The sequence below is a fragment of the Pipra filicauda genome, unplaced genomic scaffold, assembly GCF_003945595.2.
Source record: "Pipra filicauda isolate LSUMZ 115617 unplaced genomic scaffold, ASM394559v2 scaffold113_size4260070_pilon, whole genome shotgun sequence".
Taxonomy (NCBI): Eukaryota; Metazoa; Chordata; class Aves; order Passeriformes; family Pipridae; genus Pipra; species Pipra filicauda.
The window spans coordinates 2,655,874-2,673,654 of NW_024103585.1; the positions used below are offsets into that span (position 1 = coordinate 2,655,874).

Here is a 17,781-nt window from a genome sequence, read left to right on the forward strand (position 1 = left end):
TCTTTTCCTATGCTTAGTTTTCATCTAAGATAGGGTCCATTAGTTTCTGTGGCATTCTACTCCAGAACAGTATCTCTGTTCCCAGTCTTTCTATGTCGCAACTGTATATACCAAAGTGAGAAAATAGTTGCTCTCCATAGCCTGTGTTTGTTTTAAACAAATATGTTATTCTCCTCCAGCCTCCTTGGTGCTGCAACCTTCAGTACAATCACTATCTTTACTGAGTTCAGAAGCTTACAGAAAATAATTGAGTGGCCAACTTGAAACATTTTTTGTTCTTTCAGTGACTACTTGCTCTATTGCTTCCCAGAGTTTGACTGTTGCCTTGCCAAAGGAGGCAGCAAAGAGCTCAGCAGCTGAATGAATGATGTGAAACAGTCAGCACGGAGAAGTCTTGGGAGGGGGCAGCTAAGGCAATCGGGAGGCCTGGGATAGCCCATTAACCTGTGAGTGACCAGACTGGGAGATGAGCAAGGAGAGGCCAAAGAAGGAGCTAATGTGGGCACTGAGGGGACAGGTGGGAGTGGAGCAGAGATTAAATAATATGAAAGTTTTCCATAAGTGTCTCCTGAACTTGCAGATTCCATGGGAAGTGCAACCGCCTGCAGGTCAGTGATAAGTCCTTATTCTTGTAAGTAAAAGCTCTCCTACATGACAGTGAAGACTGTGTGGAAGTATAGTGGACTGTACTGTACATGAAAGACTGCTCGGCACAGACTGTAATATTTATATTTATTTTTTGCAATGCCATAGGTAAAAACAATTTAACAATGCCAAATACAGTGTTATTCTCATAAAAACTTCTCATTTCAAAACAAGTGGTTTCTAGTTCCCACAAAAAGTTAAAATCACATGCAGCTATATGAAGGTAAATTGCTTAAGATGCACAATTATATATCAGAAGACTTTGTTAAAATAAAAACATACTGACTACAACTTTTTAACAAGGCAATTACACAGAACTAGAAAACTGACTCTGTAGTAAAATATAAAAATCTACAATTATAAATATAAATTTGGTCCATGGATCACTACAGAAGTAGCAGTATTTACAGTAAGTATCAGATTACTATTCTAAATGTCTAATAGAAGTCTTAAAATGTTGAATGTTATGTAGAACAGTATTTTATTTACATTCTACTATATTAAAAGTTATATTTCTAGCAAATGTAAATTGTTATAAATACAGCAAATAGATCAAATACTAAACCCATTGCATGTTTGTAATTGAGGATTCCCTAACATCTATAAATATGATAATTTTAAGTTAAAAGTAAAGCCAGATAAATCAAAAAACTAATACTGAAAAAATCATACCACAATTCAATTCTTAGAAACACTGTAAAAGTCAATCAAGTTAGTCCAGACATAACAATGTATTACAAGTAATCTTTCAAGAAAAGGCACACATTGTTAATGATAAGAGTTCCACAGTAAAGTTGTATGTAACAGAAAAGACTGTTGGTTTGAGCAACGGTTGGGCTCTGATTATATATAGAGAGACTGCACAGATTTTCCCCACCCAAAGTATAAAACTGAAAATAATAATGGTAAACTACAGGTGTGACTGGTGTGATGTAGTGATGTGTAAGTTTAATTTGATGTGTTAATTAAACTAAAGATTCTAAACTTTCAGCTGCATTTCCATCGGGTAAAGCTGAGCCATTACTGTCCATAGATGCCGAAGGGTTTTCTTCTTGCCTTGTGCTGACAAGGCTGAGAATAGCTTTGTACAGAAACTGGTACTGTTCCTGGAGAAGAAAAGAGGATACAGTCAAAATTAATTAACAGCTGATGTATCAGTCACACATCTGTGCACATGGAGCACAACTGTGCTCCACAATTTATTATGTTACTTACTTAGCAGCTTTATTGATTTTATGACTAATGATTCCCCCTGTACACGATGTAAAGCACAACATTAGGGAATATAGTACAGGTAGGGGAGAAAGCTGTATTTTTAAAGAAATATTATATGCTGAATCTGATCCTTGTTAAAGTCAGTTACAAATCTGGGGTAAGAATTAGGGCTACTGTTTGCCTGTTGGCTTTTTTTGTAATTTTTTGTCATCTGAATTCTATCCAGGAAGATTTTTTCTTTTCTTTTTTCTTTTTGGTGCTTGCAGTTACTGTTCCTGTTTTTGAAGATCCTGCCAGGAATAAGAGGTAGAAAGACAGACAAGACTGTGAGAAGATTCATCGAGGAGGCCACTGTCCAAGAAGGGGCAGAGGATCTCAGTTGGATGCATGGGAAATGGGGAGTGCCAGAAGCCAGCTGGACTGCAGTGTGGGCCGGGAATGAGGAAACAGTTGGGATGGTCTGTGCAGGGAGAGCAGGCACAGCAAAGGCTGTGCTGGCAGTGGATGCTCTGAAAGGGCAGAGGAATATTTTGGGTATATAAGGATAAAGAATTTCTGTGAGGGAAGAAATGTGGAACAGTAAGACAGACTAAATAGGGTGGGATTTGGGGTCTGAACTATTAGCTTGGGTTAAGAGATATGGGGTAGAAAGAACCACAAATTTGAAAATCTGCAGTAAGAGGATGGGAATCTGGAATCTAAGATAAAGGACCTAGGTATTTGCTCTAGGATCCTGGGGAAAAAGGAGTGAAATGTCCTGATGGTTCTTCTGAGGTGGAAGGAGTTCCACTTTCACTCCATTGTCTGCCAGTCTCCTCACTCTGGGCTACCCAGGCAGGGCAAGGTGTGGACACATTTGTCAATCCTGTGCTATGTTCTGTTTTTGCTGTCAAAAACTGGATAATGCTAACCCAAACATTTTACTCCTAAAGTGTTCTCCTTATTACACTCATTTGTAACTCTAGCAGTCGGGTGTGTAATGATATGACCAAAGAGGTGGGATTCATAATTTTTATTTCTGTGATGAATTTTAATTTGTAGGACACTGCCTTAGCAAGTAATTCTTATGTACTATACTTTATACTTTTCACATTTTTTTCTCCTTCCTGCAGGCACAGTGACAATGGTGTCAAGTGACAATTCAACAGATCATGAAAGATCAAGGTCCATCCTGAAGTGGAAAACTAAGGTAACTACTTTAGGGTCTACCTGGAGCACAAATTTATTCCTGATAAATTAAAACCTTAGTTTACATGACATAATACAGATTTTATGATCATGGCAGCAGCTCTGCACATTTTGAATATCACCACTTGATAACCACAAAATAGGTTTTCACAGGAAATTCTTTGCTTTGGAATAGGCAGCAGGTCCACTACAGCACCTCTGGAAGACAGTTTTGAATAACTCACGCAGAAACTAAGATGTTAGTGGTTCAGTAATGTTGCTCTAAAATCTAGAGCTAATAATGTCACATATAGGGAAAAAATGCACACATTTTGCCTATTACTTACAATGTCTGTAAAGACTCCAGGCCTCATCAAATTTATCATCTTCGCTACATGGTAAACATCCACTGAATTCTCATTTTCCAGTTGATGCATCAGAGTTGTCAATGCACAGAAAGTTCCTGCTGTCACCCCTCCATGCCTTTGTAAAGTAAAACAAAACAAAACAGAAATCTCTAGACACTGAATCAAGTTTTACAGATGGAGAAAATACAAAATCCAGGGTAAACAGATAAGATGAATTTCTGTCATGTGATCTTTGCAATTTCTGAAATAGGTCTGCCCAGCAGTGGCTTAACAAAACTTTCATGGCACCTGGCTACAACTTCTTAAGAGTTACTTTTCTACAATCCCCTTCTAACCAAATCTTGAAGGCCTTGGGTCCTTCAGTATTTCAACATTTCAGTATTTTTTGTCATTATTGAACAGTTGGAGAAAGGTAAGGTGCCTCATCTAAACAGCCTTACTTCTTTTAGTAAGAAAATGAGGTCCTGACTGATTTCCTTTCCAATGTCCTACCTGATAACTATCCAAAGTACGGCAATAATAAAATCAAAATGAAGTATGATACAATAAAAATGTTTCTCTTTTTGATGCAGCTGAAACAGAAGCAGCAGCACTGCTGGTAAGTGCAGACTTCGTGCCTTGTTTCAGCAGCTTTCACTCTAAATGAGGTGAAATGATGGTTCTACAGAAAAACATCAAAACAAACAGAAAGCTGCAGTTCTTACTCATCATGTACAATCATGGGCCCATCACGGTTGGAAGTTTCCTCTTTGATGATGCTGATCAGTTCAAAAGTTTTACTAATCGGACTATCAGGATTTGGCCATTTTGGACACTGAAAATGCCTCACTTCAAGTACATAGTCATCCTAAACGAGAAAAAAAACCCCAAACATAAATCAATTTTGTAAACTATTGTCTTTATTCTTTTCCTTCACCCTGGTCAAGACTGGCTCCAGCCTCCAGATACAGAATCCCACTGCTGTGGAAGTTGGAATACGCTATTCCCTATGTGATCATATTACCTACAGAGGTTACTTCCCCCAGGGGTGTTTCTAGGGCATGGGTTTTTATCACTCATTTACCATAGAAAATGTAACAAAATGTAGGCATTATCTTTAACAAATCAAGTTATATGTTTATGACAGTGTTACCTGTGTAGCTTCTAAAATAAAGTCTTGGATTATGAGTTTCTCCTCGTTAGACAGACACTTGTGTTCTTCAGCAATCATAGTGACTTTGAAACTCTCACAGTTTATAGGCTCATCTTTGTTTGGCCAGTATACAAATTCATCTTCAGCCTCCAGAAAAAAAAAAAAAGGAGACATAAAGATAAGTAATGTTGAGCTCTTAAAATACAAAATCCATCATAATAAATACTGTGTCATATATTATCAATCCAGCCAACTAGATTTAAACCGACAAATCAAAACTTGATCAGGATTACAATCATGGCAAGTGATGGTTTTCAGACATCTCTGTAGTGATCCTGACCAAAGACCACTGTACCCTGTGGATCCACATAGCAGTCAACTTGCTGTGCTACACAGCCTGGCCTTCAGGCTGTCCTGTGCTTTGCAGTGCAGTGCACAGGTCATGGCCACAGGATAAACTTAGCTGGTATATTGTAACACAGGAACCTGCAGGCGGCACTGAGTGGTCTTGGGATTATCTGAAAGTGCAGACCAAAGTTCTCATAAGAGCATCCTTTCTGTTTGACAGCAGAAATGATGAAAAGAGTTGTTTTTTATTTAAGAAAATCCTGTAATAGTTTGAATGACCAAAATGGTCAGATGGATAGGGAAACCTCCCTGCCATGTGTCCTGTCTGCCTGTCAGATGTGTTTCAGGGAGGGCAGAGTAGGATTCCAGTCGAGGTGAATGCAGAGCTCAGAAAGACCACAGTTGTACGCTAGGTTGATACCACTGCTCCCTGGTCAAGCTGGCAGGGCTTCAGTGCCCTTCCTGCACACTCTTCTGCATGAACTGCCACCCCGGGCCCTGTGTGCCCACGCTGCTGGCAGCGGTCCTGGCCACTCATGCTCCCCAGGGGCTTCTTTCATATGTGAGGGAATGCTTGGCCACCATTGCTCCTGGCTCTCATGCCAATCACAATCTGCCCAGATAAGGATCCCTAGATTTCCACTAGATTGTTTGGGGATTTTACACTCAATTCAATATTGCTAATTTTTAATTGTTTGTTTTTTTTTTAAATCCAAGTTGTTTTCTCATGTCTTGCATATTTCAAAATGGTAATACTAGTAAAATTCACGCATAAACCCATAACCATCAGCCACAAAACTCACCATATTCTGGCTATCAGGAAGCATGACTATTAGCTGGGCATTATGGTCCCATATCATTCTCCAGAAATCCTTGATAGTGTGTAGTAAGGGATGCTGGGTAATAATGAATTCATTACTTTGATAATAACCCTGCAAAAAATAAAAATCAAGAGGCTCAGAATTGATGCCCAACTATTAATGCTTAAAGGAAGCTTCTAGTGGACCAGAAGTCTAGAAAATACATTGCACAATTGTGTCGTCTTTGGCTTCCTGCAAATATTAGAAAAAAAAATTTCCATTGCAGTGTTTTCCACATGAAAGGAATAAATTCAATTACACTGAAATAATTTTTAAAACCTAAAAAACAAATATAAAAAAAAGGATAAAAGAGACAGAGGAGACTCGAATGGCCAACTCAGAGGAGCTGACTACCTGAAACAAATATAAGAATACATGAAAGATCTGCAAAAATTCCAAGCAGTTTCTTAATTTGTACAGATGTCTCAAATTAACTTCTTACCACAAAAGAGAGTTCCTTTGCATTAATGCACCTGATGAAGGATCATGTACATATACCACTGCAGAGAGCTTTCCCATCTCTTTCCTGAATGTCCAGGAGGCATTAACTCCTCCCTCTCACCTAATGAAGGGCAAAATGTTGAAGAAAACCCAGAGAACAAAAGCTAATGGAAAGCTGATGAGCTATGGTGTCTTGGGCTATGCTAGTTGCAAAGGCTCTGTAAGATGAGCAAGTAGGAAGGCAAATCACAGTACAGCCATTAAAAACTAACTTGCTGGTTAACACTTTTAGTTTATCTCACAAGATCCTTCCATAGGCGGCATTTAGCTTTACCAGGTTTTAAAACTATGATGGGATTTCTATTTCTACAGATTGTTAAAATGCAATGCACTTAGCCAAACTTAAACCCAGTAATAATGGTAATAGTATTTCCTGGGGGAAGTAACTCTTTCAGGCAGAGTGAATAATGGAAGAAAGGAGCTTTCAAAATCAGGATTGTGCCACCCTAACTCAGACGCATGGCAGCTCTGAAAACAGCTACGCATTATTTTTCACCAATAAAACTGACTTACCATTTTTCACAAAACTGACTTACCATAATATAGGAAGCATTGATGTAGTCTGTCCCTTCACCAGACAGTGATGAGATACCCACTCTAGATCTTTCCACTGTAAAAAAAAGTTATGAATCAGTAAGTATGTTGCAATGACTCTTATAACATTACAGCGATTATTTCACATATCTCACAGTGATGATAACACTAAGCTCCATCAATCTTCATCACTGAAGTGCTATCCAGCCATCTATTTTGTTTTTCTATGTGTAATTCCTAAATCACTTCTTCATTATAAGTACTTTACAGAACATTGTTCCACACAAATGCAAATGTCTTCAGTTCTTGTTGAGGAAATTTTGAAGGTTTGACACACGAGGTTCATAAACATTTTGCCACCCAGAGAAGACAATATGAACAAACTTACCAGGAATGATAGATGAAGTTCGGTTCTTTTCTCTATTACACTGTTTGAGTGCAGTTGAATAATCACACTGCTGTGTGTTAGACTGGCTCAGTAGCTGAAACAATGAAATGTAAAAGAACTAGATAAAAGCTATTCTTTCACAAGTTGCACTAAACAGAAGGGTGCACATATTGCAGGTTCAGTGTCTCTCTTAACTTTAGGTATTGTGATAAATAATTGTGATTCGTGAAACAAATGGGTGATTACATCAAAATAAAACAAGCGGATTGTAAAACTTAATTACACCCCCATAAAGAAATAAAACAGACCCTTACAAGGTCAAGGGGCCCTAAAACCTCCCTACTATCCTAAGAATAAAATATGGTAGAACTTTAAATCTTTTAGGCGCCTGTTCGTCCAAGAATGCATGAATTATGACCAGTTGTAAAGATAACCATTTAGCTTTAGCTGTAAGAAAACCCATATATTACATACTTAGCAAAAAACTGTAAAATGTATATGTATATGATATAATTAATATGCAAGAAGTAGCTAAGATAAATGCCAAATGTACACTGTAGTAGGGGTGCAGATTTGGGAAACCTGTCCTCACTTCTGTCACCCAGCCGGCTGCTTGCTTTTACAATAAAATAAACTCCTATTCAAAAACTTATAGAAACTTGAGACTTTGTTTATCACAGGTATCTAGTTATCTGGCTAAACAACTTAGAAAGTCATCAGAATTTTTTTCTTCACTGTTCTTAGCAGTTCAAATGACTCTTGAATCTTAGATCAATGAAAATGTCTTTGAAGGTGGAGTCTGTCTTTAACCAGTGATGTACACTGAGGGGAATACACTGATTGATCAATATAGCTCATGACATTATTGCTACAATGACATCGTTCCAGACTGTTGTTTTACCTTTAAGATCTTCCTGCAAAGGTACATAGTTAGATCTTCCAAAATCTACTTATTGGCCTATTTTTTTTTTGTAGATCCTTTGTTTAAGAGTAAGCAAATAATTCTTCTGTCACAACTGACTGCATGCATTTGTTAAATTAATCTGAATTTAGGTTCAGCAGCTAATGAAAGTTGTGTTGAGATACCTACTTTTAAGTAATTCAGGCTTGCAAACATAAAGATTTTTGTGTTACTATCTCAGAGAGCTCACCTTGAATTGTTTCTCCAGTCTGGTCTTTCCTGTTGGTCCAGGTATCAAGAGAGCATTAACATAGGCATGAATGTGGGTCTCAAGGACTTCTGTTTCTTTACTGAGTATTGCTTCAACCAATGCATCGTGAATGAAGATGTATTGCTCCTAGGAAAAGGAAACCAAACGTGAGCTCTCATCATTTTCAGATTCCCCTGGTTACCTCTGGTTAAGCTGCCACTTCTGATGTGGTCAGTGTTTCTTCACGGGGGAGCTTTCTCAAATGTTATTCCCTAGAGTGATAACTGTCCCTTTGCAGTGACAGTACACATTTAAAAGCACAACTGACAATTACACTTGCAATATATATGTATACACATATATATATATATCATATAATACAGTACCAAATCCCCACCACCTGTGATATCTCATGTTAACAGAATAGAATTAAAAATGCAAGCATAGCCTTGAGTCAAATTTTCAAGTCAGTCCTACCCCTAGTTTCTAGAGCTATCCTCTGTTTCCTCTCTCACATCCTTTGGAACAGGTGTCCTAGCTGTTGATTACCTTTTATTCTATTGAAAGGCACTGGGGAATCTAACCACCTATTCTTGAAACCTGAAGCAGACTTTGTTGCCCTTATTGTTTTCTCTTGGTCTTTCACTGTTCTATATATAATCTTCAGTTTAAAGGATCTATAGATAATTTTCTGTCTAAAACAGCTTTTGTCCTATGTTTTATTCCCTACTATAAACTGTTTGATGAACACCTGACAATGGTGTTTCCTTAAAAAACTCCATGGCAAAAATGCAAGTCCTGCCAAGAAAGCACTACTTCAAGAAGCATGATTTATATAGACTTCCTTCTGAGTCCTTCCTAATAAACAGACAAGAACCAACAGATAGGTAATTTCTAGTGCATTGCTCTAAGCAAGCCTAGAAGGATGTCTCTACAAAACCATGGGAAACAAACGGGAAAATCCAGTCTGGCGACTGGTTGCCAGTCTGTCTGGTGGTGCCAAAAAGAAGACTGCATCATCTCTCCTTCTGCAAACAGAAATAGTTTGTAATAATCTCACGCTATTTATATTTCATTCTTACCTCAGTCTGCACCAAGTAGTTCCTTTGGGTACGTATGTGTTTTAAGAATCCAAATATGTTGATTGTCCCTTCATGCTGAATTTGCTGCAGCATGCTGTCTAACACTATGTATGTGCCTGTCCTTCCAACGCCAGCACTATAAAACAAAAAAATAGTCTTGAGCCTGAAGTAAAACACTAATGAAAAGAACTGGTCCTTACACATAGCTTTTTCAACAAACTGCTGCGTAGGGAAGATTTTCCTTTACAAATGAATTTACTTTGCTCTATAGATACTTTGTGAAAACTTCAAGGCTGATAATAATATTTTTCACTGTGCAAGAACAGGTCTAAAGATAATTTTCTCAAATGATGTTTAAACTATTGGTTGAAATAGAATGAAGCGGTTTCCTGCAGGTCTGCAATTTTCAAGCTTCTGATATTCCTTAGGATACTTTGTCAAGTATACCTAGAAAGTGTGGCATATGTCAGCATTTGGGCACAGTTAATGTGCTCAAATTCTTCTATGCTGAAACTACAATTTAAAAGGAAAGTTGCATTATGCCTCCCATTACAAATAAAGGAGATTTCAAAGATCTGGACTGAAGAAAACCCCAGGGAATGGAAGAGCTGCTGAGTATATCTGTAAAAGGATAAAGCCTAAGTGCTCTCCAGATACAGCTAAGAGATGGCAAGCAATAGTTTAAAGTCTTCTTAAAAAGGTAAAATGGAAAAGAAAGGGTTAATAAACTTATTCCTGTTATGAACTCTGATTGATTTAGCATAAAACCAGCTGTATTGTAAGATTAAAACCCACCTTTTACTTTCATAAAATATCTGGGTAGGAATTACAAGGTCAAGAGGTCAGTTTTTGTGATCTATTCATATGTGGGAATTAGTCAATTGTAATTCCCCTCTAAGTTATGAATGAGTGTTACGTATACTGGTACACGTAACTTGAGAGCAGCACTGCTGAGTCTGCATGGTTCCTTACAGGCAGATCCAAGCTCACTCCATACATGCTAATTCAATCATCTCATTTCTTCCACAGATGCAGCACATAGCATAGGTAGGGTGAGCTCAAATTGCAGTATTGAACTGTCTAAATAAACATTATATGAAACTGGAAGGTCCAGGTTATTAATACACTGTTAGGCACAAAGAAGATTACCAGATACCATCCGTACTTGTTATGAAAGACAAAACATGGAGAGCACTAAAACATAAAAACAGCTAAAATAAGTTTAATGAAGCTCATCATCTGTGTCTTTAATAGAGCCTGTAAAGATAAACAAAAGTTATATTTCTAACATGAGATCACTCCTTTGAAATTCCATAGTACATGGGATCAGGTTAGCTAAAAGCTGTACAGATGGAGATGAATTACACCTATGACCCAGTGGAGAGGTCTGACTGAAGCCACACAACTTACCAATGTTCATTTTTTAAAAACTCAATTTAATTGACTCATAATGTATTGCTGATCTCTCAGCAATCTCAGACTTGACATTTTGGGCTATTTTGGATTTCACATGAAAAAGCAGGATGTAGATAGCAGCAGAACAACAAAATGTGGAATTTTCATTTTCCAAGCTAAAAACAGATTTCAGTCAGATTAGATCATACCACAAATAAAATATCTTCATTTGCAGCATTTGTGAGGAGACTTTACCTGTTGGCTTCCTCAGAGTCAGCTCCAGAAGGACAGAATTCATGAGGAGGTTCTCTTTCCAAATGTTCCATCAAAGGTGAGGTACTACAGTGGAAAACCAGAACCTGCTTATATATTTTACAATAACCTGGTCCTTCACGGGCATTGTGAAGTCATTCCAGGACCTACAAACCCTTTTTAACCAATTCTCCCTGAGCTTCCAGTTTTAGTGAGCACTGACAGGACACCTGCCTGCACACTGCAGCACATGCAGACCTCAAACCATTCCCCAGAATGCTCCTCCAATGACTGCTACAGCCCAAAGTAATGTTAAAAACAGCAGAGTTGTAGTTCAGACAGGAATACAGTGAGTCTTCTCTTGTGGACAGAGCTCCTCTTAGGATTACAGACTATCCCTGCACCAAAGAAAGCATGAGCCAAAAGTATCCTAACAATGTATTTCCAGAAAGGTAACAATTTTTGCTATATATGTATCTGGTAAGCTTATAGCATTCAAGAGAGTAGTATAGAAATGTGCAAAAAAGTAAAAGCATTTTTGCAAAAAAAAAAAGAATACAGTGCAGAGCAGCCTCATCTTGTTTACAGAGATTTATAGAAGTGGCACAGACAGTTGATTAGTTGGCCTTACCAAGGAGAAAAATATCAGCTAAGAAATTAATCTTATTCCATCAGGAATTGCAAAATGCGAGAGTGAAATTTGCTTAGCCCACCACTGAAAAATTCTTTTTTTTTGCAAAACAAAAGTGGAGTGAACCTTACAGCAGTAAAAACCACACCTGCAATGAACCACAACAGGCCCGATGGCGTGGCGCTTTGCATGTGACGCCTTCCGCACAAAGGTGAGAACAGGCAATGTATATTCTGGAACACCCATGTCAGGCCACTGGGTATAATGGTACTGAGTTACTATACGTCCACTAGACCTCCCTTTCTGGGAACCCTGCAACAGAAAAATAATTCCATATGTAAGCAGCCCACATTGTCATAGTTTTATTTCCGTACCTGATAGTTGTTGAACTAGAACTGTCCCTGTTTAGCTAAAAGCATGCCACCTGGCTCTGAATATTCCAGCTTTCAAAGAGAAGAGGAAGGGCTTATGCTTCTGTCCCATTAACTTGCCCACTGACTAGAAAAATGACCTGGCACTGTCCCTTAGAAAGCCACAGAGAAAGATTAAGAGCAATGGAGGGATAACAAACTACAGACGCTCTTAAGAGTCACCAGCTCTTTCTGCCACTCTGATCCTCTGTTGGTTGAACAGAAGGAATAAGATTCACTTCACCCAGCTTTAGTGATCTACAAGGCAAATAGCCTTGTGTAGGCTGCTTTTCTAAGCTCCCTCCCTCAATGGCAACTCAGAGGCAGGGACACGTTCAGAAAGTAGGTCATCTCATTCAAATATTGTTTCCTAAAATAGGCAGAATAAATTCATTGATAGTAAATGCTGCATGTTATGTATTAATTATACAGGGAAAGTGAGAGACTAAATGCCTCAGACATTTATGTGGCCAGAATAAATTTAGTTTTCAGAATCCCCCTCAAAGTAAACAACATCACAGTGCTGAGCTGAGAGCATGCTGATTCTGATTACAATAAAACAAGGTCTGGATTCACCTGTCCTTGAAAAGGAAAATGGAGAGCTGAGGTAGATAATTCAATTCATACAAGATTTTCTTCCAGCTGCTCTCTTTCTGCAAATGTATCATCCTGCTCACCAGGCAGGCAAGTCCAGATCAGCTCTACAGTGCTTTTTCCCTGATGGTCCTACATCACACCAGTACTACAGGCCAGCGTCTTTTCAGTTTGTTGATCTCGTCAAATTAACTGAAGTGGACAAGCAACTTGGCTAGCTGAGACCTACAGAACTCGACTTTACATGGACAGCAGCAAAGAGCTGCCAACTTCCTTAAAAAGATTCTGAGCATCTTTTAACATTTCCTTTTGCCCACTCATGTTTTCAGAATGCCACAAACCTTTTTGATTTTGGTGTTTCTAAGAGTAAAATTCCTCACAGTGTAATAGGCAAGTACATGAACACTCTTCTGAGTAACCAAGAAGTTCCCATATTCTTCACTGCCTTCGGCAGGCCAGTACTGGTCACATTTTCTCTGTTAGAAAGCAAATGAAAACCAGAGAAAAAGAAAACAAAATGTCAAACTAGTAAACTGAAATGTTCCAATTTAAGTCAAACATAGTCAAGCACAAAACCATATAGGGACTCTCAATATACCCAGTTTATAATAGACACAATCTTCTGTACAGAACAAATAACATTGTTTTGTGTTGTAAAGAGAGACGGCTGTGCAAAGATGCTCTTTATTTGGAATACTCAAAAAAAGAGAGGTTTAAATCATACTATCAGATTTAAAGGGCTCTAATAATGTGGAACTTGCCATTCTATAGGCACTCTAAAAACTAAAGAAACTAACATGATCTGTAGGAAAACCGGACATTCAAGTCAGTAGAACTGTATGTGGCTTTTGATTAGTTTATAGTATGGGCAGAGTATATATCTATATGATCAGCAAGGCTGAGAGTGAGTCTCTGTATGATCAGAATATAGAGTAGAGCGCTGTGATGTCCAGTGTTTTGGTTGGGTAGTCATACAGAAGAGTGCATGTTTATTGCATGCTGTTATAAATTAAGTGGTACTCTTGAGTGCAGCCCTTGTTCTGCAATTGCTGTCTGTATCATCTGATAGATGCTTTATAGGATGTATGACAAGATTTACATTCATTTTAGGCATTGCTGCCAGTGTTTGGCAAGTGTGATGCAATGTCTCCTAATGTGATCCCAAGGTACTTCCATCACATGACCAGAGGAACACACACCTTGTGATGGGGTTTGACCTCATTTTGTCTCACTGGACAAACATGTATCTAGTCATGTAGTAGGAAAGCAACTGTGGGTCCCACGGGATGTTAACAGGGAGCTGCTAGTGAACATCCAGAAAAGTTCACCTGCACTACGTTCTTCTCCTTTCCAGGATCTTTCTCAGAAACCCTGAGAAAGAGAACTATGGCAAGCCGATTGCTAGCAAACGTGGGACAAGGTTCCACAGTCTGTCCACTCATATATAAGAAAAGTCTTTTTTCAGTATGACTTTTTTTTTTTTAGTTAAAACATGGTATTTTCAAGGAGTTATTGAATCTATTCTTAAGTTTCATTCTACAAATCCTCAACTTTATACTTCTATAGCCAATCCTAGCACAAGCAACTACTACAAACTATTGCTCTTTGCTCAATAAATGCCTAAATCAGTTTTTTTAAAGAGAGTCAGGAGTTTGCTACAGGTAAATCTATCAACATCAGATAAATAAATAACAGACAAAGGTACTTATACCCTTCCTTTCTCAACGAGATTAGTTATCATCACAATAACTTCTACGTTATGTTCCCATATCATTCTCCAGAAATCTTCTGCTGTCGATTTTAGTGGCCCTTGAGCTGCAATGTAGGCTTTTGGCTTGTTGTAGCCCTAAATTGAAATATAACAAACGACACTTGTCAAATCACTGTCCATGAGCAAAAGGAGGTTGGGAGGAGTACATGACATTTTATATATCTATTTTTAAAGACTCACAAAAGCTTTTAAGCACTTTTAAATTTGTAACTATCCAAATCACGGAAACTCTGTGGTACCAGATGACATATGAATACAACTGTTATGTCAATGTTTATCATTCCAACAAATAGGATACACACGTTCAAGTGCCCATGTTCTGGCAGAATGTTGACATGATAATGATTATGAGACATTTGTTACAATAGTGGTTTAAAAAATGAATCAAGACCATTAACATGTAAATAACTAGGTAATGAAAACTGGTAATGGTGCCTTGGTGAGGCTCTTAGCCAAATAGCATCTTCTCATGAGATTATTTCAGACAGAAGAATTAACCACTCAGATGAAAAATACTTCTAAAATGACTCAGTGACAGAACATTTTTTGTTTCAAAATGCCCTTAACTAAGCTGCAGCTGCTACAATATCAAGATGGATTCAAAAAAGATTTGGAGTTTTACCTATGCTTTAACTTTCTAGGCTTAACTTGGACCATGAAAATTTTTTAAATAAAATCTGTAGCATTGTGATCCTTTTTAAAAATTAAATCTATTCATGTCCATAGATAATTTTCTTACAGAAAAGTCTAACAAATGAATAGGCCGGCAGATAGAAAAAGATACTTACATCGACGTAGTTGGCATTAATGTAATCAGTCAGTTTTCCATCCTTTTCTGCAAGTTGGGCTAATTTAACTCTAGTATGATCATCTGTAGTAAAACAAGGGAGAAAATAAGCAGTTTCTATAAGAATTATATTCTTTCTGCAAGAAATGCCCTTAAAAATATTGAAATATATTTTACAATACATAAGATTAATACAGGAACAATCACACATGCAAACATCCTCTGCTTAGGTATGAATCAGATTCAAAATTCTAGTTGTAGAAAAATAAACTATTAATTCAAAGTTTGAAGGGATTCACAATTTAGTGGCCTGAACACCAGCACCTTGGGTCATTTTAGGCACTGTGATGTATTTCCCCTACAGCCTCTATCTGCTACCTATGGAGGTGTGTGGGTGTTTCCTAAGTCCTGTGTCATGACTGCCAAATCTGCAGAGTAGGATGTCTCAAAATGACAGCAGGCATCAGTATTGAGGCACAATAATTCCAAGTTAAAAGAGTGGACACCGGAGAACAATGGGACCTTGAAGAAACACTGGTCAGCTGAAGAACTTCAGCAGTGGCAACTTCAGGGCGAGCTGAAACTTTCTGCAGCCTGCACTGATTGTAAGAACTAGACTTGAGTCAGTTACAGAGGACAATTCTTGCTGCTTCAGCTGCCCTAAGCTCCCTACGCACTGCCCTTTGCTAAAAAAGTTGCTGGGCTGGCACCTTTTGTACAATCTGCTACAAACACAGTAGCAGAGGAGAATCCCTGACATTTTGTCCATCTAGAGGTATCTTTAGCAAGGTGGAATGGAATTTTTTGCTGCTGGCTTACATTGCTTTCTGCCGAATGCTGAACATAGATTTAATTTAGAGTTTCTTGTAATCAGAACAAAGTTGAAATGCTATAGAGAGTTAAAACGAATGTTTTGAGCCACCAAAATAATCGAAAACCCAGAGGCAAAAGCTTCAAAGAGAGATTAACAAAACTGAATAGATGTATTTCAGAGAAGAAAAATCTGGGAGAGTGATGCAATAGTGTGCTGGCTAATGAAGCTGTTCTATTCCACTGTTGCAGGGCACAATACAACATAAACCCAGTACATTTATGTTTATATGTGTCAGTAAATATATCCAGGGATTGTGTAGATCCTAGAGAGGATAAATCATCATTATTCTAGATCAAAGATGGATTAATTCTGGTAATCAAAACACAGTTTCTTTGGCTTTATAATGGCATTATAATGAAATCTCCCAACTTCCTTTGGGTCATTGCAGAAGACACAAATATGTCTTGAAAAACATGCTGTGGTGGGGGGAAACAGTTTTCCCCCCTGAAGTTATAAAATGGTAAAACCCCAGGGGGTGGTGACCCTTGAAGTTTTGAGGTTTTATCCAATGAGCGCTTCTGCAAAATATAAACATATCACAAGCAAACGGAAGAGAAGCTTAGTTGTAGTTGGTAGTAGAAGTGGTGGCCATGTTGTGAATGCCACGAGTAAGGGGCTCGGAGCCCCTTGGGGCCTCTGGGCCCCCCCAGCTCCCGGGTGGGGGCTGCAGGGACTTGGAACAGTGTAATGCTGGGCTAAGTACCTGTGGTTCAAAGTTAAAAAAGTTTTCTCCACTGTGAGTGAGCAAAGACAGAGCAGTGGCAGAAGCAGCGTCCAGAGACTGTGGCTAAGAACCAAAAGATAAGAAAGCAACAGTATGCAGCCAAGGAAGACACCGAGTTGTCTGAGAGAGCCGAGAGAGAGACAGAGCGGCAGAGAGAGAGGAAGTTGGGGTAAGAACTGAAATAAAAACCCCATACCCCTCTGAGACCTCCGAGAAAGGAGGGAGATGGACTTCGGCTTGAGAGGAGTCGTAGAGTGCTGCAGCACCAGAGAGAGAGGAGCTGAGAAGCTCAGGCATCCTAAAGCTGGACTGGGACGGCCAACGGAATGTGGAGGGGGTGACCTTGGCCCCCCTTGCTGCTGCTGCCAAGCCTGGCAGCCTGAGACAGAGCACAGGAGCTCTGGTAGAACTCTTGAGGCAAAGGCTTTCAACTGAAAGCTGCCCGAGATATTCTGACTCAGGGGTGAACCCCCTGAGGAAGGGACTTTCACGAAGATGCCCCTGCACTTCGTGATATGACCGTGGTGAAGCGAGTTTTGTCCCTGCTACGCAGCCCACGGAGGAAGACCCTTGTTTGAAGACGGGTGGCCGAGGGGCTTGGATACCCCTTGTGTGTGCTGGCAGAGATCCAGCTGCTGCATGAGAAGAGCGAAACAGATAAACCTGCTGCCTTAGAGACTGCTGCTCTGAAGAAGGGATCTTTCCTTCTTCCCTCCTGGACTTTTATTTGGAGGGGAGAAGAGATTTGATCCATTGTAAATACTTATGTCATGGTAGAGATAATTAAGACTGTAAATAATGTATTGTAGTATTTATTTGTATAGTCATTGTAATATATTCCCTTTCCCCATTTTGAGTCTCGTGTGGTTGTCTGGAAAAAAAACCATCTCACATTGAGTTGAGATGTGGGAGGGGGTTTGAAGATAGGGAATTGGATTTTTGGGGCTCTCAA

General features: G+C 38.8%; 1 protein-coding gene and 1 long non-coding RNA gene across 8 annotated transcripts in view; one reads left to right on the plus strand and one right to left on the minus strand.

Annotated features, from left to right (window-relative positions):
- Window positions 1–4,157, plus strand: LOC113987772. 2 transcript variants are annotated; one of them, XR_005564455.1, is made up of 4 exons: window positions 1–446; window positions 2,127–2,166; window positions 2,973–3,049; window positions 3,968–4,157. It is a non-coding gene; the product is annotated as an uncharacterized LOC113987772 (long non-coding RNA). The 2 variants fall into 2 exon arrangements; XR_005564454.1 differs by having other exon boundaries at window positions 2,127–3,049.
- PTPRZ1 (protein tyrosine phosphatase receptor type Z1) overlaps window positions 716–17,781 on the minus strand; it is a 136,220-nt gene continuing 119,154 nt past the window's right edge. For 3 of the 6 annotated variants that reach the window (XM_027720811.2, XM_027720810.2, XM_039383741.1), the window contains 14 exons: window positions 15,233–15,315; window positions 14,385–14,519; window positions 13,015–13,149; window positions 11,818–11,981; window positions 11,042–11,125; window positions 9,392–9,527; window positions 8,310–8,456; window positions 7,159–7,252; window positions 6,773–6,846; window positions 5,679–5,807; window positions 4,528–4,674; window positions 4,100–4,242; window positions 3,375–3,510; window positions 716–1,751 (listed from right to left, as the gene is read on the minus strand). In XM_027720811.2, coding sequence (XP_027576612.1) covers window positions 1,611–1,751; window positions 3,375–3,510; window positions 4,100–4,242; window positions 4,528–4,674; window positions 5,679–5,807; window positions 6,773–6,846; window positions 7,159–7,252; window positions 8,310–8,456; window positions 9,392–9,527; window positions 11,042–11,125; window positions 11,818–11,981; window positions 13,015–13,149; window positions 14,385–14,519; window positions 15,233–15,315 — 1,748 coding nt within the window. In that variant the 3' untranslated portion in view covers window positions 716–1,610. The remainder of the gene's footprint in view (window positions 1,752–3,374; window positions 3,511–4,099; window positions 4,243–4,527; window positions 4,675–5,678; window positions 5,808–6,772; window positions 6,847–7,158; window positions 7,253–8,309; window positions 8,457–9,391; window positions 9,528–11,041; window positions 11,126–11,817; window positions 11,982–13,014; window positions 13,150–14,384; window positions 14,520–15,232; window positions 15,316–17,781) is intronic. The other 3 variants (XM_027720813.2, XM_027720812.2, XM_027720814.2) reach the window with 1 other exon arrangement.